General features: G+C 46.4%; 1 protein-coding gene across 3 annotated transcripts in view; it reads left to right on the top strand.

Annotated features, from left to right (window-relative positions):
- Positions 1 to 22,088, top strand: part of LOC309691567 (cyclic AMP receptor-like protein A) — a 54,587-nt gene that overhangs the window by 16,976 nt on the left and 15,523 nt on the right. For all 3 annotated transcript variants that reach the window (XM_082509306.1, XM_082509304.1, XM_082509305.1), the window contains 3 exons: positions 4,977 to 5,055; positions 8,219 to 8,266; positions 13,490 to 13,572. In XM_082509306.1, the coding sequence (XP_082365432.1) occupies positions 4,977 to 5,055; positions 8,219 to 8,266; positions 13,490 to 13,572 (210 nt within the window). The remainder of the gene's footprint in view (positions 1 to 4,976; positions 5,056 to 8,218; positions 8,267 to 13,489; positions 13,573 to 22,088) is intronic.

The following is a 22,088-nucleotide window of genomic DNA, read 5'->3' as shown; positions in this document are numbered from 1 at the left end:
GCTGCTCGCAGCATCAGCAGGGAATCAATCTTTTTAAACAAATAAGCACACAAACGTATACACACACACAGAGGGAGACTCACTCAGACAAATACACACACGCACACATATATAGAGAACAACACATAGCTATCAGCTGTGCTAAACGAGCCCATGTCTCTTTTATCAGTGCTCCTCTGCTCCCCGGCTCTTTCTAGTTTTCCACGCTGTCGTGGCCCAGGGGGACGAGCCGCTCAGAGGATCAGGGAATCTTCATTAGCCTTAATTACATCAAACCAGACGAGAGATTAGAGGCCAAGGCAGCACCCGTCAACGGACAAAAACACATGCACTCACACACACACACAGCCTGCTGACACCTTGTGGGGGGCAGAGGCTGTAGCATTAAAGGTGAAAAGTGGAAAAGACGGGAGGGGTAACATACATAGTCTAGTTGGACGGAGACAGGGAATTATTCAGCACGAGAAGGAAAGAGGATCGGCATTGCAGGACGGGAAGGAGAAGGGAGTCAGAGAAATAGATTGTCCTCGTGTCTGCCCACGCCCTGTAGTGCGTCTTCATCAGAGTTCAGCGAAGCGCACGGGCAGAACAGAGGAGGCAGGGAAGGTTTGATGGAGGAGGGGGTGTGCGAAAGGGAATGAAAAAGGAAGGAGAAAGCAAAGCGGAGGACAGGGCTGTGTGATGAAGGTGCAGAGTTTCAGGGCTTGAGTCAGCAATTGGAAGCACTCGAGCTTAGCTGAGTCAACGCTCTTAGAGGTCCCCCATCGGTGTGTGCCACGGGCCCCACTCAAGCATAAGGCTGAGAAATAACAGTGAAAATAACTTTGCAAGTGGAAGTTAATGGTTATGTGGTTGTTTTAGCTGCATTGCTTTACAGATGTTACAGAAGTCTGTGGATCTGATCAGTACTTTGGTTCAGATTTATGCAAAAATGCGTGCAGATTTTCTTACAAAATGCATTTTTATACCTGTGATCATTGTTATATTCTTTTGCAGCACTGAAGTTCTTCACAGCGGCAATGCAAGACTTTTTTTTATGCTGCCCTTGTTTATTTACCATTTTGTCCACACCTGAGAAAGTGTGCATAAGGGCACTAAGAGTTAGCTTGGACTGGACACCTCATTTCTTTGCTTTTGGTCATCATGTGTTTCCAGTTATGTTTTTATTAGACATGCCCCTAAATTTGAACCTAGCCTATGTAGTAATTTCAGTAAATCTCCTATTATTATAAAGTGCTGTCACTGTCGGTTTTATATTGCAGTCTATGAGTTCGGATGTAACATAAGTGGGGGCTTGTCCGGGATTTGACCCATACCCATAGATCTCCTGACTGATTGATCTCCTGGCTCTTTACTTCAGTTCTAACATGAGGCTACCATTTGTGGTTTTAAATAACAACAATTTTAGCACTCACACGTAGATCTTATGCTTACTTCAAGTATGTAAAGGTCCAGGTGGGACAGAGCGATGTTAATTTGATGATCAGTGGGTAAATATGAGGCTCCATTTGAATTCAGTTTGCTGTCCATTTCTGTTGTGTTCACCCAATGACGCTGCACGCTTGGGTTGCCTTTAAGTCAAAGCACCTCTAGCTAGGCTGTAGATACCTTATGGCTTTTCCATTAGTGCATCAAGTGAGACCCGACCTTCACCCTGAACACACTTCTCCTCCTTCCCTGCTTCTAAGTCTCCACCTCTCTTTCTGTCTGTCAGGCCATCCTTTCTTGCGTAAGTGGTTGATCGTGATCTTTCCCTGTGTGCTAGGATCTCCCGGGTCAAAGCTGACGGCTGCAGTTGATCATTAACCTGCATAGACGGGTCTCTACCATGCTCTCGTCTTCTAGCAGGCACTTCAATTAAGACTTCTTTCAACCGAGCCTCATTCTTCACTTCAGAGCCGTACTGGAGGGAAGGCCAGGCTAAGGCCGAGTGATTGAATTTGTGCACATCTGCGATGATCTTTCTTTCTGCCACTTTCAGGCAATCCACTCTTGCTCACTGTTGTCCTCTGAAAACCCCACTGTGGTTATCCGTATTTCTATCCATCTTTCCCTAGTCGATCTATCGGGGGCAACGAATTTCTGCTGTTCCTTTCATTCTCACTGCGACCTTATCCCTCTGCTTGCCTTTTAATCACCCAGAGCTTCTTTCTCATTTCTGCTCTTTCTGGTCCTGAGCCGCAATCCGCAGTCATCTATCCACCTTTGCATCCTCTTCTCTATTCATCTCATCACTTTTATCATCCTCTGCCCACTCTGAATCTTCTCTCCCTCTGCTTTTACTTCTTTCTCTGTCTCTCGCCGTCTCCCTCCTGCTCTGACTCTCTCTCTCCGGGTAGTGCTCAGCTGTAGAGCACAGCGGACTCTAATGGCAGATCATTATCATGCTAATTAGAGCACTTTGTAGCTGCCGCCCGTCATTCTCTCCTCCTCACAGCCCCCCACACTATCGTTAAAAAGGCCATCCCTCCTTTTCCCCTCTCCACCAACCCACCCACCCCCCAAGCTCGTCTTTCCATCATTAACAGGACGTGCGCTGGCGTAATTGGACGCTGTTTATTCCGGAGAGCGGGTTATTAAATCACACCGGGGTGACGCTCGCACAGGTCTCCCCCTGAAACGCTTTCATCAGTGTCCCATGCCGTTATTGAACCTGCACAGATGCACACATGCAGATGCAGTCATACCAGCTTTCAAAGACAGGCAGTATCCTTTGTCTGCCGATGTTCCCTACAAGACATAAAGGCACATAAAGGAGCCTTTCCCTCAGCCTGTTTCCTGCATTGAAACAAACGCCTACTGTATCGGATTCCTCCTCCAATAAAAAGTTTAATTTAATAATGCTCAGTGAGTTTCTTTCAGTCCTTGGGCATGGAGGACAACCATGGGTGAGCACAAAATAGACAGACGAGTCAGTGTTTCGGTTTGGAGTTGGCGTGTTCGTCCAGTGTCTGCGTGAGTTCTGTCTGAGTAATCTGGCTTCCTCCCACAGTGTAAAAACATACACATTAGGTTAATTTGTGATTCTAAATTGCCCATAGGTGTCATTGTGAGTGTGAATGGTCATCTGTATCTATGTGTTAGAACTGGGATAAATTGCTAGCCTGTCCAGGGTGTACCCTGCCTCTCAGCTGGGGTTGTCTCCAGCCTTTCCACCACACTGAATTCGATAAGCAGAGGAAAATGCATGGATGGGTGAATTATTGGATGTTTGGATTCTGCATTTGCCTATGCCAAGGACTTTGATGATCTCTGTTGGACATTCATCAATTTTATAAGCGTGTGTCTGTAAATTTAAGGGTCTGAGACAGACTCTTTGTTTTAATAGTCAGCTGAACCATTTTGTCTTATCATGAGTGCTATAATTACTCTTGGTGGCCTTGTTCAGTACTGTCCAGTATTTTTTGCCTGTGTCAAGTGCAGGTGCAAGCCAGAAAGTTGTATTGAAAGTTGAATTTGCATGCATAGGATGACACAGGTGGGGGATTGGCCAGTCATATTTCATGTCAGCCCTTGAGACTTCTTTAGATATGAGGTAGGTGACAAACACAACAGTTGTGACTGCTCAGGGTTACCTAGACTGAAAAGACAAGTTGTGACCAGGAACCTGTATATCAAAGTGAGACAAAGACCTGTTTCACAATTACAGGGAGAGGTTGAAACTCCTCTGAGCTTCCCTCCCAAGAGGTTGCATAACATAAGACTGCCATTCCACCAAAAGTAATCACCTTCATTTCCCCTGCTCGTCTTGCTCGCTTTCATCCGCTCTGAAATACCTGACATATTATTCTCCCACACCTCCCCTTTATAAATTGCAACCCTTGTCCCATAGGAATGCCATGCATTTACAGCATTGTGACTTTGCTGGAATGATCTTTTGTTCTTCATCTACCTCTTGACTCAGTATGTAAAACTATATGGAGTGAGGTCCAGAGTTGCCTCGTCAGGTTTTTTTACAGTCTTTGGTGACTGTGTACATACTGTGTGCCCTTTACGCATCAGCTGTTTAGAATAATGCTTTCTAGTGTCAGCCAGCGAAACAGTCTCACCTGAACTGGTTATGGAAAAAGTACTGATAAACTCTAACCTTTAATTTCTTTTTTTTTAGCTTAAGTTTTTACCTGTTAAGTTGATATAATCAGCTTCTTAACAAACAACTGCCTATTTAAATTCCTTCTTATAGGGGCCTACATTATTATAAGAGTAATGTGCCTGTCTGCTTGGTGAATGCATGTCGTATATTCACGGCCCATTTGTTCTTTCTTGGTCGTTTCCCATCCTCTGAGAGAAATAGCTGCCTCCTCAGCTTGTAAATGCTCTTAAGTGTTTACCAGCAAGTCTTTAACTATATTTCCTTTTGGTGCTGAGCAAGTAGCACGCAGTGGACTTCAAGACATTTTTTTCCAAAAATGCAACACTTCTGCAAGTAAAACTGGTGGCCAACAGCTAAAAATTGAACTGCAGAGCTCTGTAAAGCTAAGGAAAGCAGCACAGAGGTGGTCATTTGCTGTAGCTTCTTTCCTCCAAGCGATGTCGTTTACTTTATCATAATGTTTTTACATAGTCATGTCATAAATGTATGTTATATAAATTTGTAAGTTGGTGTATACACTCATATTGATAACGCTGCCTAGAATGAAAAAAATGTATCTGTAGGCAGATCATGAGCAATGATTTTATGCGACACGCCAGCTAAACATAAGCTTTTATTTAAGTCTGGACTAAATCCTATAGCAACAGGACACGTGGCTTGCTTTTGTGTTTTCCTAAGGTGTGAATTCCTTAAGAATGCATAAGAGTATATCACCGTAATCATAACTTTTGATATTGTTCATGTGATTTCATGTCACACTTTCTACAACTGAAGCAAGGAGGCTAAAGAAACAACCTCCACCGACAAAACAGCAAAAATGATCTTTTAATAATGTTTCTCGTTTGGAGTTTTGTTATTGATCTGTTACGCCTGTGCTTTGCAGATGGTACGTGCCTCTTTTCGGCCTCATCTTCCTGATGATCTTCTGCTACGCCAGGATCATCTGCGTGGCCAATAAGAGAGTGAGTACTCAATATACGTCTATTTCAAGACAACTTAGCCGAACGTGACGGCGCTGTGAGCTTTTAAAACCTGGCATTAGTGGAACTGCTCTGTGGGTGTACTGATGGGGTGGGGGTGTAAATGTTCTCACTGAAGTACAGATATAAGAAAAAATTCCCCAAAACACTATGCGCTATGAAACGATCCTATCCTGTTGATCAAAAGTCATGTAAAGGATAAATGTGGTTTGTGGAGATTTGAGAATGTGTGGCATATACTTAGCAAAAGTACATGAATTCAGACAACTAGACACATTTAAACAATTGTGATAATTTCATAGTTTGCTTTCGTTTTCATTTTCGCTTCCAGTGCATTTGGAAAAGGTAATAATGGTTGTTTGAATGTCAAGCAGCTCTTTAAGGAAGAGAAATGACTACAGGTCAAAACTGCTGAGATACAGTTTACAAGAAGCTTGCAATATTGTTTAAAGGTAGCAAGGAATAATCTCATCTAACGTTTTGAGTGAGAAATGTGTTTCGTGATGCATTTCTGGGGACTTTTTTCATACTGGAGTAACGGTGTCATAAAATGTCGTCCTGGTTCTATACTTAAAGTAATTTATCAAGCAAGAATACCTTTCTTTCACTTGGTGCAGCTGCTACATTGTACCAATTTCTGCTTTTTTATTCATTTTAAATTGTTTTTTAAACTGATGCTTGGACAAAACATAAAATATAATGGCTTTGATTTATTAATTATGCTAACATTTACTTGGTCTAACTACTAGAATATGAGGATTTTATGCTTCTCTAATTTTTGTGTGACTCTAAATTGTCTACTTTGGCTAATTGGAATTGATGTTTGGGCAAATAAATTGTCTGAATTGATATAATTGTGGACTTTCAGTTCTTGTGTGATGGGCATTTTTTACCGTATTCAATATTTTGTACTGCAATCCATTAAATTGTGCAGGAAATCAGATAAGTTCATTTACCACTTAGTTGATGTGCTCACCATGGTAGCTTGTAGTTTTGCGTGGCTCTTCATCGTGCTCGGTGCTGTAGGAGCCCAGGGGCAGCATTCCACAAAGTTCGCATAGCTGCCATTCCCCTGATCTGACGACACCCCACACTGCGGCCGCTGGAACAGCGACGGTAGACTTGCGTTGCCACAGTATGCTCGTGAGCGTTTGACGTGAAGGGAGGACGAGGCCAAAGCCTCATCAGACTCACAGTCGTTGTGTTGCTGTTGAATGTTAGCATTCATTGCTTGGGCTGCACAGGGAACGGTGGAGTGAGAGAGATTCTGCAGATAGCCAGGCTGCAGGAAGACGACAACGGAGACAGACAGCAGGTAGCTGAGAGGCAGGGAACGGGAAAGAGACTACACTCTTTATCACGCCTGCGATAAAGAGAATGAATGAATGTCGCTGGTTTCCAACCTGCATCTCATAACTCATTCAGCTCACAGTATTCAGCTATCACTCCCTCTACCTCTTGTCTCTATATCTGTTTCCCACCTTCCTTATTCTAAATCCCTTTTTTGCATTCATTTGTCACTCTCTCTCTCTCTCTCTCTCTCTCTGTGTTCCCGCTCATTTTCTCTTCCCCCCCCCTTTTCCTTTCCCCCTCCGCGTCTGTCTCCCCCTTTCACTCTGCCGTTTTGCTTTCTCTGTCGTATTTATGAAGAGCTCAAGCCTTATCTCTTTTCAGCTGCAGGCTGTCTCACTTGAAAGAATTTCAAAAGCTTTGAAAGCAGGGTAGGTGGCGACGCTATGGAGAAAGGGATAGAGACGAATAGGCTGAGTGAGGAGAGGTGGGATGTTAGCTGGACGGAGAAGTTTTTCCACCTTCCGATTTCACCGAGGCAGATGGGCGTGGCGAGGGAGGGGGTTCCAAGTCCTTTACACCCAGATTGTTTAAAAAAACAAAACAAAACAAAAAGAAACAGGACACATTCTGAGTGGCTGTGCGAGCTCATAATAACTGGAGGGATTTGAAGGCTAATGAGTCATTTCGGGCCACACAGAGAGCTCTGGGAGTGTGTTTGTTTTACAGATGCAATTTGTACATGTCCACTCCCTTCCTTCCAGCCCTCACCCCTCAACACGCCACTAGCATAACCGCTTCCCTTTCAGTAGCGTGGCTTAAGAGAGACTGCAACGAAAGCCGGGTATGTGGAGACCTGGCCAAAGCCTAATGATATTGCCACTTATTATCAGCGTTTGTTGATTTTGATGGATAGCGGTGCTCAGCTGGGCAGCAGAGGGCTGCTGTGGAAACAAGTTGAATCTAATGACCAAACGGCTGTCCTTTTTTTTTTTTTTTTTTTATCCCCGCACTGCACAAACACCACGGTCACGCATAGATTTACAATGACAATCACGTCAGCACCGAGAAACCATGGCAACATTGAGTTAATAAATAGCAGAATAGAAGAGCTGTTAGTGCATGTTGTTCATGCTGCCTTTTTGTTCATGCGTATGAAGCTCGCACAGGGCCTCCAGAGATTTGTCTCTGATGTCTTGGGTTACATAAACCTTCTGGCTTCATACAGCCCCCTCCCTCCTATCCCACCATCGCCAATCCCCAGTCCTGTGCATGGTTGTGTGCATGTGTGTTCCTGCGCCTGCCTGTTGACATTTTCCATTCATTCCCCCGAGAGAGGACGCAGAGGAAGAGCGAAAACTATTCCCACGTTCTTTCCAAAGGCCTCGTGTCTGCCATGTTTGCTCCACTTCTTTTTTTCCCGACACTTTTTTCTAAACAAAATTCTCTTTTTTCGCTCCCCCACGCAACCCCCTCACACACACCCCTACCCTCCGCCTTGTTTTCTTCTTCCTCTGTCAAATTGTGTGCACTGAAGCTGATCAGGGTTTTTTTTTGCAAGATGCTGGGAGCTGTTTAAGAGCTCCCTTCTGCCTCTAAGCTGTGCGCTCGGTTGTGAATTGGGTAATTTTGCTGAGGCGTGTGAGAAGGTGGTGGGATTTTGCATTGATGTGGTAGTCAGTGTGATATTTGTTCAGGTTTCTCACTGCAGGCAATGACCTCTAAGCACAATGTCACTCCTCACTAGGAAAACCCATCTGATTAAAATCGGAAAATCACTGCAATTTTTCTTTTTTTCCCCTGCTTTTTAGCTGCCCTGACCTCTTTCTTCCTATTTTGTGTCTTTTCTGCACAGATGCAGTCATGGCTGGGAACTTTCAACCCAGAGCGAGAGAGGCGCAAGGTAATGGTCTGACCATCAAATTTCTTAGCACATACACGCACATGTACACGTATAAACACAGAATGTGAGGATTAGCGTGTCTGTAGGATTAGCTCTTGCCTTCACGCTGGGTAGGTGTCAAACACAGCAGGGAGCAATTTGACCTCTCAAATCTATTCCTGTGTGAGCTCTTGTGTATGTGTATATAAATGTGTGCATGCACGTAAAGGTGTGTTTAAGCTTCATTTTTAAATGGAGCAGGAGATAGGTGTAAATCAAGACAGATTGAGAAGTGCGACATGAGGAGGAGGAGAAATAAGGGGAATAGAAAAAGGGAAAATTAATTGGGGAGAGGGTTAACCTAGCCTAGTCTGAAGGGGCACTTCACTGATTTTACACATTAGTGCTGGGTTATACGTGAACAGAACTATCTCGCGAAAGTAATTTTTCCGATCGCAGCAGGACTCAACGTGACTGGAGACATAACTTTATTTAAATGTGTAAACCACTACACAATGGAGCCACTGTTTAAATGTGAGGACAGTCAGTTCTGCAAGCTTCTCATAGTGTTGCCACAAAACACAAAATATTGCAGAAATTAAATAAAGGATGTAGGCAGGAAGGGTTTATGAAATAGCTGGTTGCATGATGGAAATCTAAGATGCTTGACCTGCACTTGAAAATTAAAAACCTCTTGTCTCCGCTACTTTGATTTTTAACAATTTTCTCATCTCTTGTGAGACACAGAGTTTGGAAAAGCTGAACAAAAGTAGATTTCTTGAAAATCCTGGTATTAGAAAGTGGATCGTTAAACAGGTTTTTGCCACGTCTTTTTACCTGGTTCATTGACTGCTCATGATGCATTGTTCACCAGGAAGACTATAAAGCCTTACTTCTCCCTAACCAGGTGCTATTGAAACAATATGACTAATGCATAGTAGGAAAAACTAGCAGCAGCAATCCCTCGCACTCCCTCCGCCCTCCTCCTTGTTTGGTGTTGCCTCTCCGCCCAGCAGGGTGAGGTGTCGGAGGGCAGGTTAGGGTTAAGGTTATGTAGATGCTGCCCCTAAGTGGCAGACATAATTACTGCACGGTGAACTGGCGTAACCTTAAGCGGAGTCGCGTGTGCATGAATGTGTGACCACACACACATAAATGCACACACACACGGTCTTCATGTGGGCTAATTGCTATGTGTAGCACAGAGTGTAAATAAGTCAGCAGTGGTTTTTATCACACTCTCTTTCCTCGTATTTCTCTTTCCCGGTCACTCCGCTCATTTCCATCTGTTTTTTTTCCTCTCTCCCTGCCTTTCACTTCACGCTCTCTCTCTCTCTTTTTCTCCCTGTCTTTCTCTTTCTGTCTTTCTCACCCCCTCTCTCGCTGTCTCTCTCACTGTTGTGCTCATACCCAGCATGAATAAAGCAGCAAGCCAGGTTCATGGACATGAATATTTATGAGAGTTTATGCACGCGCTGCGATGCTTTAAAACAACAACAACAGCCTCCCAGATTGTGCTTGCCAAACCAGTGAGCTCCTGCTCATGTGTGTACGAGTGTGTAGCAGCAGGTGTAAACTAGAGAAAGCGATTCCTGCTGGGTGTCTGAAGACCGCTGGCTCTGGTGATTTCCATTCACTCTGCCACGTCTCCCTCCTTCTGTGCCTCACACATTCTCTGTTACTGTCACACGCACACATACACTCAAACCCCTAATGCCCTGTGTCCACACGCATTTCCCAACCCTTTTTTTTTTCCTCCCTGACTCAGCGCAGCATCATCCCCCCTCCCGCTGTCTGAGTGCATGTGCGTCTGCATCTGGCTGGAGTGGTGACGTACGTAACTAGCGCTGGCAGTTATCAGTGCTGTAAGTCACATGTTGTGACCCATCTGTGTGTGTGTGTGTATTTCTTGAGCAATTTGTTTGTGTTCATGCATGAGCACACATGATTGCCACAAGGTTTTGAAGCGGCACAGGTCAACGAGAGGATATTCGGATGACGGTTTTTCAGCACCCCTCACACATGCGCGCGTGCGCACGTTTAAATACATTTGCACAACTGCACACACAGCAGCTCAGTCCCGTCGGGTAGCAACAAAACTGGCTGAGCAAACAGCAAGTCGCTTGTTCGTTATCTTCTCAAGATGTTTGTTTACCGATCCACACAAGCTTTGCCTTGAGTAACAATGCAGTGGCCTCTACTTTTATGTCTATACAAGTGTGTGTGTGTGTGTGCGCATGCATGCACAACCTTGCAAACCACTGAGGGTACGCTCTATGTGTGTGTATTCTAATTGGTCTATCAACTTTTTATTTTATTCTTGGCCAGCAAAAGGGAATAGTATGTGGTTTTTCTCTTAAGGGCTCTCAGTAGGACGTTTGACTTTTTGACAAAACACACATGCCTCCTTTTTTTAAGGGATCAGCTGTCCAGCTGTTAAACGATCAGCAGTGATATACAAATATATGGCTGGAACACAATATTACTAAAGCAGTTCTTCCTCTTGTGTTACGTTATCGATGCCCTGCCGCCAGACATCTCTATATTTAAACGCACAGGGTGTCTAAAAGGATTCCCCACCAGCTTCACTTACCAAAGTCGCTATTTAATAAGTCAGGCTTATCAAATTAATGGTAGTAAAATGAATATAAGTGAAATAACTTTCAAAGAAGATGAAGCAGTTCACAGAAGAGGAAAAAAGCAGACAGTGGCACAAGTCAAATTAAAGAGCTAATTAATTTAATTATTTTTAAAATGTATAATAAAGTTCATACATAGATAATGACAGCATGCATACTAATGCATGCTAATCTAACACAGATATCATAATGTATTTTTGACGACTGCCTTGTAATAGCCTAAATATTGCAGAATCACTGTATCGTGATATGTTAGATATGGTGAGCATCATACGTGATGCAGCATGCAAAAGCCGGCCAAAGACACAGGCCGAGAATCCCCACTGTGCTCAAAAGCAGCCAAGCAATGACACAGTCATTAACAACCGGGCTTTCCAACTTCCACTGCTCTATTTTAAATGTTAGTTATCTCAAAAGTATGTCCTGTCTTAAACGTTTTTTTATGCACAAGCTGCAAATAAATGATGCAATATTTTGACCCAAACCCTCATCCAGCAAACCTCTCAGCTGCGAGGGGAAAACCCAGAGCTCAGCACAGCCACACACACACACACACACACACACACACACACACACACACACACACCTGAGGGTTTGAGCTGGCCAGTTCGCCGGCAAAATTTACCGATAGTGATGCTGGTGACTTTTCTGTGTTCAGCCTACAGCGATGAAGCTGTGTGGATTGTAATCAGTCGCCGTTTTCTTGTAAACCTAGCCAAGTTTTTTTTTTTTTTGTTTATCAGAAGTGTAATCAGTTACGAATGAATGCACAACAAAGGAGTGTCTGTTTGCATCATTACTAAACCACAGTAATTCAAAGAATCGGCAACGTTTGACATCTTCAAGATAAAAATAATCAGCAAAAGAGCACTTTCGGGTCTTCTCAGCCATGTTGGCTTAAAAGTTGTAACTGAAAGTCTGAAATACTGCAGCAGATGCTGCTGCTGCGCCTTATGTGGTACAGCTTTTTAAGGAGAAACATTTTCCATCTATTATGTTATTCAGTTTTAGTTCCTGAATTTTACTCCCAAAAATCCTTTAAAAAGTCCTTGAATTTAATGCTAAAGTGCCCTCAGTAAACCCGATCCTCTTATTTTTAGAGGAAGTTTTTCCTGAGACGAGCGCAAGCCCGGGTGAGTGCTGTGCTTGGTGGTGGAGGGGATGGGTCGCTCCCGATTGCTGTCTGTAATCTAGCGTGTGTCATTAACGTTGGGACCGCTGCGCCCTCTTCACATAATTACGGTTTCATTCCCCCCTCTGCTTCCCAAGCAGCGCAGGGGCCTCTGACACTGGAGGACTGTGATTAAAAACACGAGGCAGCGGAGGCACTTTACCCACACTCTTCCTGTTTCTCTTCAACCCTTCTGCACCCTTTCCTTGGCTCACTGAAATTCCTCAAATGCCTGTTTCTACGCCTCACCGAAATCTGATCTGAGATCACTTGGCTCCAAGCAGTCTTTGAAGTTGTTTTTTTTTCTGGATTTATTTTTTCCCCCCAAAATATACACACACATGCTCACACAGCCACAAATTGCCTTTTGCATGCAGCATCCTTCAGGCTGTCCTTTTCCTCTTTCACGTTGCAAAATTCTTTGCAGTATGCGTACACTCAAGTGCCCAACCATACACACACCATACACACAAGTTAGCAATTGGCAGATCTTGACACGGCCAGTGACGACAGGGCTTCCCGTGATAATAGATGCTAATCGGGCTGAGCTTGGTTTTTGCCTTGGGGTTGTGCTGTTAAAGACAGTGATGTGGAAATACGACTGGTCTCTGTTCAGTAGATCACATACAGCCAGCCTTTCTCACACAGTGAAACACCGCCTCTTGCATTCGGTACCCCCCTCAAGAACACACACGCATATATGCGTAAGATAAAATACCACTGGATTTCATCTGAATTGTTTAAAATGCTTGCGTTAGAGCCTGACTGCCTCAGGGTTTTTCTGGTGAGTAATTAATTTCCTCCATGTGGGGGTAGAGACCAGAGCTTGTGGGCCTGCCTCCTGGCTCCGACTGTGTGTAAGTGTGTGTGTATGAAAGAGGGAGAAAGAAAGAGAAGGAGGCTCTGCGCTGGCTCCGCTGCTGCGACCTAGCCTTGAGGAGGAGGAGGGGGGCGAAAAAACAGCACAGCGCAGAAAATCAATCCAGGGGCCGCGCTTCTCAGCCTCTTCCGGACGCAAGAGTCCTCCTCTCCCGGGAATTAGATAACGGCTTGTAAAAGCTCTCCACCACCAGCCTCTCACCCCCCTCCTCGACTTTTAGCTGCTGCTGCAGCATGTCTCTGTCTTCCTCTCAGCTTGTCCACGAGATATTGAATTCATCCCCTTCACATTTGCTGCAAAGTATTTGCTTCTCGTTTAATTGAAATCCCCGCTTTCTTCTCATAACTGTGTGGATGTTGCGTATTATCAGCAGGTTAATATTTTATTAGGTTTTAATTGGCCTTTGTTTCTCGCCCCTGCGCTCTGATCTTCCAGTGAAGACACTGACGCTGCGCGTGCACGTGTATGTGCGCGACGCAAAGGCGAGACGAGAGCATTAACGTGAGCATTTGAGTTTCTCTACATGGGTGAGCAGCCAATTTTCTCTCATCTAGGTTTCCTTGGCGGAGGAGATCAAGCCGTTGAAGTGGTATCCCTCAGTTTACCTGCTCGTGTCCATCTTTCCCCTCATCAACAGGTAACACACAGACACACACCTGTGCAGCTATAAACTCTGTTGTTTTATTTGCATGGGGGCTTCACTCTGCTATCTTATCTCCTCCCACCCTCCAAGCCCTGATGTGCCTTTCCCATTCTTTAGCTCTCTCTGTTATCTTAACTCTCGGAAAGCACTGCTCTCCCTCTTTCCGTTCGTAGCAGTTGAACGCTAAAGGAGGGCGTGCGTGTGTGTGTGTGAGAGGGAGAGAGAGAGAGAGAGAGATGGAGGTATAGAGCGTTTTATTGGCTTTTATAAAACCTGAGCTTCGTCGGCTGAGGGTTGGGTGGGAGGAGGCGGGTGGTCCAGTAAATGATAACCCCAGCGCTGTTATTACTCCTTCCCTCCCTTTCCTTTCCCTTCCTTTCCTTACTCCTCATCTCCCTCCCTCTCCTTTTTCATTTATTTGCCCCCCCCCCCCCCCCCCCCCCCCCTCCCCATCTCAACACAGCACTGGTGTGATTGACAGGTCAGGGTTACTAAGTGATTAGCTGCAGCGGCTCTGCTTGTCGCCACGGCGATGTAGGCGGAGACACAGGTCAATTACAGGGTCAACGTCTTTCAAAAGCTCTGCTCAAACACTGCCCATCACCCTTCACCCCCCCCCCCCCCCGCCCTGCTCGCCACCTCACCCTTCCCTTCTCCCCCCATTCACCTCTCCATCCATTCCAGACCCTTTCCTCCCGTGCCCCGGCTGTCGGCTGATGAAGATGACAAACTGCATCCTGCGCTAACGCTGCCCCCCCCCCCCCCCCCCACCTTACACACACCACCCCCTTTCCCTCCCTTAATGCCACTTTCCCTTCCTCTCGCCTTCTTTTACGCTCAAAAAGTCTTTGTTATTGTCCTCTTATTTTCACTCTTCCTTGCTCAGGCGCTCCATCTTTCTGCTGCTGTGTTTTTATGTCACCCCACTCCACCCCCTCCCTCCCTTTTTCCTCCTCCTCCACTTTTCCTCTCCTCAGCGACACAAAGCCCCCCTCTCTCTCTCTCTCTCTCCCCTCTCTTGAGCAAATACGCTCTCGCTCAGCTCGGCTCTGCCTTTCTCCAGAGAGCGAACGAGTAGAAAACGGGAATGAATTGCTCTCTCGTCGTCGTCCTCCTCCTCCTCCCCCGTTCAGCAGCGCTGGCTGTATATATCTCCGGCTCCTATTAATTTGTTAGCCCCCCCCCCCTCCCCTTCCCCTACTCACTCGCCTCCCTCCCCCTGCCTCATATCCTCCACCTCTTCCTCCTCCTCTCTTTCTCCATCTCTCCCTCCTTCCTTCCCTCCCCTCTGCTGAGTGCTGGAGTGTGTAAAGTGTTTGTCACGGTGTCGTGCCGATGTCGCTGTGCTCTGCTTCCGCACGGCAGACAGCCTTAGTGTGTGTGTTTTGTTGTATATGAGAGCGTGCGTGCGCGTGGGTGGGTGGTTGGTTTCATGTCGAGGCGAATGTGCTGTCTCTGCTTGTTCCCCTGTGTGTGTGTGTGTGTGTGTGTGTCGGCGTGAATGCGTGCGCACTTGTTTGTCCGCCTCAACCGGAGTGTGTGCTTCTTCGCATCTGCCCGCGACAGCTCCCATGTATTTGCGTGCGTGCGTTTTTTATTTTGTGTGTGCATGCCTAGCGCGCGTGTGTGTGTGTGTGTGTGTCTGAGTGGGGGATTATTTCTATCTGAGCTCCAAAGCCTCCTAAACAGGGCTTAGAGAGACGGCCCAGGGCAGCAGCTAAAGCCGTCGGGTAGAGCTCTCTCTTTCTCGCTCGCTCGCTGTGCAACCCTCTCTGCTGCTCTCTCTCTCTCTGTGCCATTTCTCCCTGCCCTGATCCATTGCGTTAATACACAGACACTCCCACACACAAACACACTCTTGTTTTGGCCCTCATCTGCTGCTGCCACACACACACAAACACACACACATACACGCACATAGTCACACGCCACACGCAATTTTAATCTGTTCCAAATGCACACTGGTAAATGTGTTAATTCGACACCAGCTGTTGCGAATTGAAATGGGAAAACGCTCCTATTTCGTGTCGCCCGCGCTTGCACACACTCGCACAGACAAGCCATTTTACGTCATTTCGCCGTACACATCCATCTCTCTCACACGCTCGCTCTCTCGCTCTCTCGCACTCACTCATTCGCTTGCCCTCATTTGGCAACACAAAAGTAGCACCAGACACTCGCACCTTCGCACTCATCCCTCCTCCTTCTCCTCCCCTTTCTCCTTCTCCTTCTTTCTCTCGCGCTCTCCCACTTCAGTCTCTCTCGGCTCTTTGTGTGCGTCTGTGTGTGTGTGCGTCTGTGTGCGTGTGTGTGTAAGCACTGCCTGGGCACGACTAGAGTTTTCACAGTCTGCTTCTCACATCGCCTCCCCTGTGTGCTTTATGGTGTGGGTGTGTGTTTGTTTACAAGGCTTGTCTAGATTCCTACTGTGCGCGCTTGTACGCTTGTTTGCATAAATAAGCCCTCTCTTCGGAACCTAGCTGCCGATTTCTGTGGTGCGTCGCAGCTCGATGTGCAAGTGCTCCTCCCGGACAGCCTGCTCGTCTTTTGCCAAGACTTCTTGCTCTCCTCAAAAGCACCCCGATCCCCTTTTAAACACCAAAGCGCACCACCAAATCGGCCTTACCATTCAGTGCTTTTTTTTTTCTCCCCTTCTTTTTCTTTACAGCTTTGTCTTGAAGCTGCAGCTCCAGTTTTCAAAGCCGCTTGGCTTTGAGCAATCAGGGTTACGCGCCTTGTGCAGGGGGGCGCTTCAGCGTGGATAGATTGGCCCTGGCGGCAGGGCTTGAACCGGTGATGTGTCTGTAACCTTGAGTTCACCCTGCCGCTCCAGGAGGTAGCTTGCATCCTCCTAGTTATTCTTGGTTTCACTCAGTGCTGTCTGTGTGGTTTTCGTGGTGTGTGTATAGGCCTATACGGTGCTAGCACAAGATTTTTATTTTTTTATTTATTTATTTTTTTTGTATGGGCTCCCTACAGCGCCTAGCCCCCCTACACCCCCACTCGTCTTTCTCTGGAGGAGATCTGATTTCCCTGCTCCAGGCGAGCAGCGAGAACAAGACAGTGTGCGCACGCATCTGTGTGTGCTTCAGTCCGTGTCTGCACTTTTGTGTGTGTGCGCACACGCGCTACCCGGGCCAGGCAGACCTTCCCCATCTCCGCTCTGCGCTTTGAAAAACGAGGGAGGAAATCTCAGAGCAGCAGTTATTATTCATCCCTCAAAGAGAACGGGGAGGAGGCGGGGGAGGAGGAGAGAGGGAGGGAGGGATGGATGGATGGAGGGAGGAAGAAAGAGAGAGCCAAACGGGAGGGATGGAGGGAGGGGCGTGGGGGGGATACATTAACTCTTATCACACTGTATTCGGCATTCTGCATCCCAGGATGCGCTCTTGCTCTCCCTCTCTCTTTCTCACTCCTGCTTTCTCTTCCCTTTCTACAGTCCCCTCCTTCCGTTCCTTGCCTCTACGCTTCTCGGAATATCTTGCATTCAGCGCATATGGACGTGTGTTTGTGACTCCCCGTGTGTGCGTGTGTGTCTAGTCTGGTGTGTGGTTCGTACTGTATACCCTTACTATCTTTTGTGGTGTATTTTGTTTACTTGAACAAGTAAGCTGGTGCTGAAAGGCAGTATGTGAGGTTCCAAACTCTCATCTTTCTTTGTCTGCAAGCCTTCTTTATTTATCCATCGCCTCACTTTCAATTTACAGTGTAAGAGTGGCAGCGTTGTCCTGTTTGCTAAAATAAGTTTTGAACTTGATATAACTTGCAGATAAGTGGTGTTTTGTTTTGTTTTTCAGATCTAGAGGCAAAATGAACCATTCTTGTCTTTTTTGGGATGCTTTGATTTGCGGTTTTGCAGGAGTGACATGACAGTCTATAGGGATTTGCCACTAAAGTTGAGATTAGCTTGGTTTAAACTGTAATTGCGCAGAGTGAAAGTTAACATTTTAAGAAAGCACATACTTAAGAGTGAAACCTCTAATCCTTTAATTTTGACATTTTATTTTAACCTATTTACACACAGAGAACATCAATGTTTGCAAATCTGACCTGTCTGTAGCATCAGATGTCATGCTCTTTGAGCAACCCGATTGCCTGTGCGATAGCGTAGCCACAGACAGCTGTTCGACCCACATAATATTTGGTGGTTATGTGACCATGCCTACTGTGCGCGCCTGCATGCGCACACTTGTATTTGCATCACGGGCAGTGATTGGTGTGCAGCTGGAGACGGAGAGCCACACAGCCATTCGTCTCCCATTGAGCAGCAGTGACTCTCCGCTATTCATCCCCATTTAGCGAGACGGCGAGATGGTCTACAGGGCTGTGTGTACTTCACACACACACACACACACACACACACACACACACACACACACACACACACACACACACCAAGGCTGAATTTTCAGTTTTGAAGTAGAAACATAGTTGTAACATGTATCTCTTTGCATACATGTAAATGACACCAGCAGAACACACAAACACATTTGCATGACCCCAACACATTGAAATGTACTGACCTGACTGCTCTTACATACATGTAGGTCATGTAGACAAATATCCATATATAGGCATACAGGGTCATTCTGGTGTATATGCACATGAACACATATGCATATGGTATACACATGCAAAACCTAAAGGAGATACTGGATAACCTCCCTCACACTCTGCCGTATGCAAACATAAACACATACACACGCACCCACACATACCCTGTTCCCCCTCCCTCTGCTCTTTCAGGCACGTCTTTAAATATTCATCACTCTGGCTGCTCTGCGAGTGCCGTAAACGCTGCCTCACACTCCAGGGAATAGCTAAAGCCTACTCTATCATCTGCTCTCCCTCCCTCCCTCCTCTCTCTCACAGACACACACACACGCGCACCCACCCCTACAGACACGGACACACTTCTAGCCACAGCCGCTCACAAGGACGAACTGACTCGCACAAACACTCTGAGGCACAGCCAGTGGCATCACTGGACGCACAGACACATGCAGGTACATGAATCAGGTGCAGGGAAACACGTATGCTTCGATGCACGAAGAGATTTTGTTTGTGTGTGTGTGTGTGTGTGTGTGTGTGCATGCGTTTACTGGCTCCCAGCACAGTGCGTTGAGCGGTGTTGTGTTCCAGGAAACAGGATGTCTCTTTGTTTGGGTTTTATTCTGTTGGTGAACGTTAGCCGCTTTAGTCCCTGGGGTCTGTGTATGCCGCTTTGTCTGTTACCGTGTGTGTGCGTGCGTGTGTGTGTGTGTGTGCGCATCCCATGCAGGTGTGCCTGTTTATGTGTTTCAGGATTATTCCAGAAATTTTGGCCAAAATGAACGTGTTTGGACCAAGCATGTGCAGTTGTCTATAATGGGAGCATTTACACCCATATTGACCTTATGCTCAAAGTAGATCATCTTCCAGTTTTCAGTTGTAGCGCACACGCATGCAGACACACTAGCACGACGCACATGCAGACCGTGGTTTCATCTACGTGTCGTTACACCCAGGAGAAAGAAGATAAAGCGCACCATCCTCTAGCAGATAGTTCCCAAGCAATAGAGCTGAACACACATTTGCGCGGTTGATCACATGTTGTCACTGTACAAAGAAAAGCCTGTCCTGGGTTTTTGCTGCCCTAAAGGCCACCACACATGTATCAAAGAGACGCAAGCAACCAACGGATCAACAGGTCAAGCTTTATGTAAATGAATTTCAGGCACTGAGTTTAAAAAACCCAGTGTTGAGTGTTTAAAAAAAATCTTCTTTATTGCTTTGTCTATTGAGATTATTGAGAGGAAAAACCACAAAGATTAGAGTTTTTACGTGTGAAGAATCTGGATTCAACAAGTGGATTCTACCATATTTTGAGTCCTTTAAAAGGCTATCATGGCTCGAAGCACTGTGAAGAATAATTAGACGAAAATAAACTGTGACAATGTCTAGTTCATTTTTCATCCTCTCTGTTTGAGATTAGTGTTTGTCTTTCTAAATGTTTTAGAAATATAGATATAATAGAAACCTTTGAGCTGGATTTAGTTTTAGGGGCTTAAAAGCTAAAATCTTTCTGAAACCTTCAGGAAAGGCAGTAGAATATCATGTGAGCTTGGCATACATTTAAAAAATTATATATAAATCTCCTTCTTTACTGTCCTATACTTGCATTGATTTTGTCCCACCTATAATTTATCTTAGATATCAAATTCAATTTTACAGAATTAGACTTTCTAGTCAAAGAAAAGTTCTGATTCGCTGTCAGCAGCGGCACCGCAGGGAGAATGAGAGCCTTGTTTGGGCACTGTGAAGCATGTGATTTGTCTGGAGGGAAGAAAAAAAAAAAGAAGTAAGGCAGTCAGTCATAGAGCGGAGGAAGTGCAATCGGGTTCAGGATGACTTCTCTGTCTGGCTGCCCTCCACTCTGGGGAAGGAGTTCTCGTCCAAGCTGTTTTAAGTGCGTTTCACCCACAGCTCTGAGGATGTTCGGCACAACAATTAGAGGCAGACAAAAAAAAGAAAAAGAAAAGGTGAACGCTGATAGAAGGAGGAAATGGAAACGGAGGGAAGGAAAGTGGTATAGACTGGCAGGGTGGGATATTGGAGGAGATAGGGAGAGGCAGTAAATGAGGGATTTTGCAGAGAATGTGGAAGGTGAGATAGACGGGTTCAAAGAGTGAGTGACAGCTTGATAGATGGAAGGTCTGAATAAGTGAGCGAGGCTTCGGAGACGCTGCGCGAGTACTAATGATTGACTGCATGCTTACAGGTGGCAGCAGGCTGAGACTTAAGGCTACATGCGCCCGCGAGCGTGAGCGCAGAAGCGTGTCTTCGTGTTTATTGTTGTTGACCATTTGCTCCCGATATTGTGTACACAGCATCATCCCTTTTGTGAGACTTGCTCAACTACGCCGCACACACAAAACCCCGACACGCGCGCACACAGCAGCTCAGCCAGGCATCGCCCGCAGCCACACTCTCCTTCTCACCACTGCCTCCCTCATTCATCTTTCATTAGCCTGGCTCACACAGGAGAAACAGCCTACCACCCCCTACCATCCTCCCCCATCCTCCGCACGCCTCCACCAGCCTCTCCATCTCTCCCTTCTCTCTATCTAACCTCCTTGCACCCCCCCCCCCCCCCCCCCCCCCCGTGTCTTATCTTGGTTTCTCTCGCACGTAATCTCTTTTGTTTGTCTCACTCATGTCTTGCAATCTGTCTTTTTAGATATCTCTCCTACTCCTCCTCTTCCTCTTTCCCTTCCCTTCTCTCTCTCTGCCTCTTCGGCTTCTTTTTTAGTCTTTTTCATTCAGCCTCGCTCCTTCACCCCTTTGCCCTCTTCCCTGCTCCTCCTCCTCCATCGCTCTCGGCCCCTCGTTCCCCTCCACGGCCTCCTCACTCTTCCACGTTTTCACCTCTTTTATCGTCTTCTCCGTTTTCGCTCCCGCTCTCCCTTCTCTCCTTCCTGTGCAGCGCCGTTTCTCTGACACTCGTCTCTGCCCAGCCTCCCCCCTCCCCCCGCCTTCCTGTCTCCCTTTCTCTCCCCCTCGCCTGCTCTTTTTCTTCCTTTCATTTTGCTCTCCGTCTCTCCCTCGATGGAGGGGAAAGGCTCTTCGCCTCTAATTGCGGCTGTTCCGTTGCCATGGCGCGTGTTGCTCAGCGCTGCGAGGTGCTGTCTGTGTGTGTGTCTGTGTGTGTGCGCACGCATGTGTGTGCGCCTGCATGTGTCTGTGTGTGTGTTTGTGTGTGGCAGGCAGATGATTGCTTGCTGCCAGCTCTCGTTTCCCGGACGCCGATCGTGTTTCTTTGCGGCAGCAGGAAAAAAAAAATGAGACGCCAGAAATAGCCCCCCTTCACACAGACCCACTCACTCTCACCGCTGTGCTGTCAGAGAGACACACATACGCAGGCAGGCGCACACACACAGCCGCTCACACAAACACACATCCACTGCATTTCCTCTCCTTCTGACATTCTCGGCGTATGTGACCCAGGTTAGACTGAATGTAGACACCTATTTTGCACACGCACGGGCAGTGATGTGTGTTTATGTGTATCCACATGTGTCCAACTTCCTCTTCGTGCGTGTCCGTGTGTGTGTCTTTGTGTGTGTGTTTCCTGCGTCTCTTAGGAGGTTGTGTGGGGACTCCTGATTTATTTCACCTTTAATGGGAAGTGAAATGAATGTGACTAGCAGCTGGTCTGGTCCTCGGAGATATCGCGGTAGGCTAACCCAGAAAACAGTTCTGAAATGGTCCCTACTCTGACAAGCACCAGGATACGCCACTCTACGCTCCACTGGCTGCACTGTTGGTTTTATTTTAAGCTTCGTTTAGACGTTTAGTCGACACCTTTATCCAGAATTACGGCAGGTAGATTCTTGTTGCTGGTTTATATTCGACCTCTGGCCAACTCAACTTGTGCTTTTCTTTCTGTCACAACTTTTTAAAGGGTTGTTGGAAGGTAAATGGAGACAGATTAATGGCAAATAAACCTTGCAACCTCACGCTGCAAAAGA

This window comes from Aulonocara stuartgranti (genome assembly GCF_965226115.1).
Source record: "Aulonocara stuartgranti genome assembly, chromosome: 16".
Lineage (NCBI taxonomy): Eukaryota > Metazoa > Chordata > Actinopteri > Cichliformes > Cichlidae > Aulonocara > Aulonocara stuartgranti.
The sequence above is the reverse complement of the archived record's forward strand: the minus strand, read 5'-3'. Positions and strand labels throughout refer to the sequence as shown.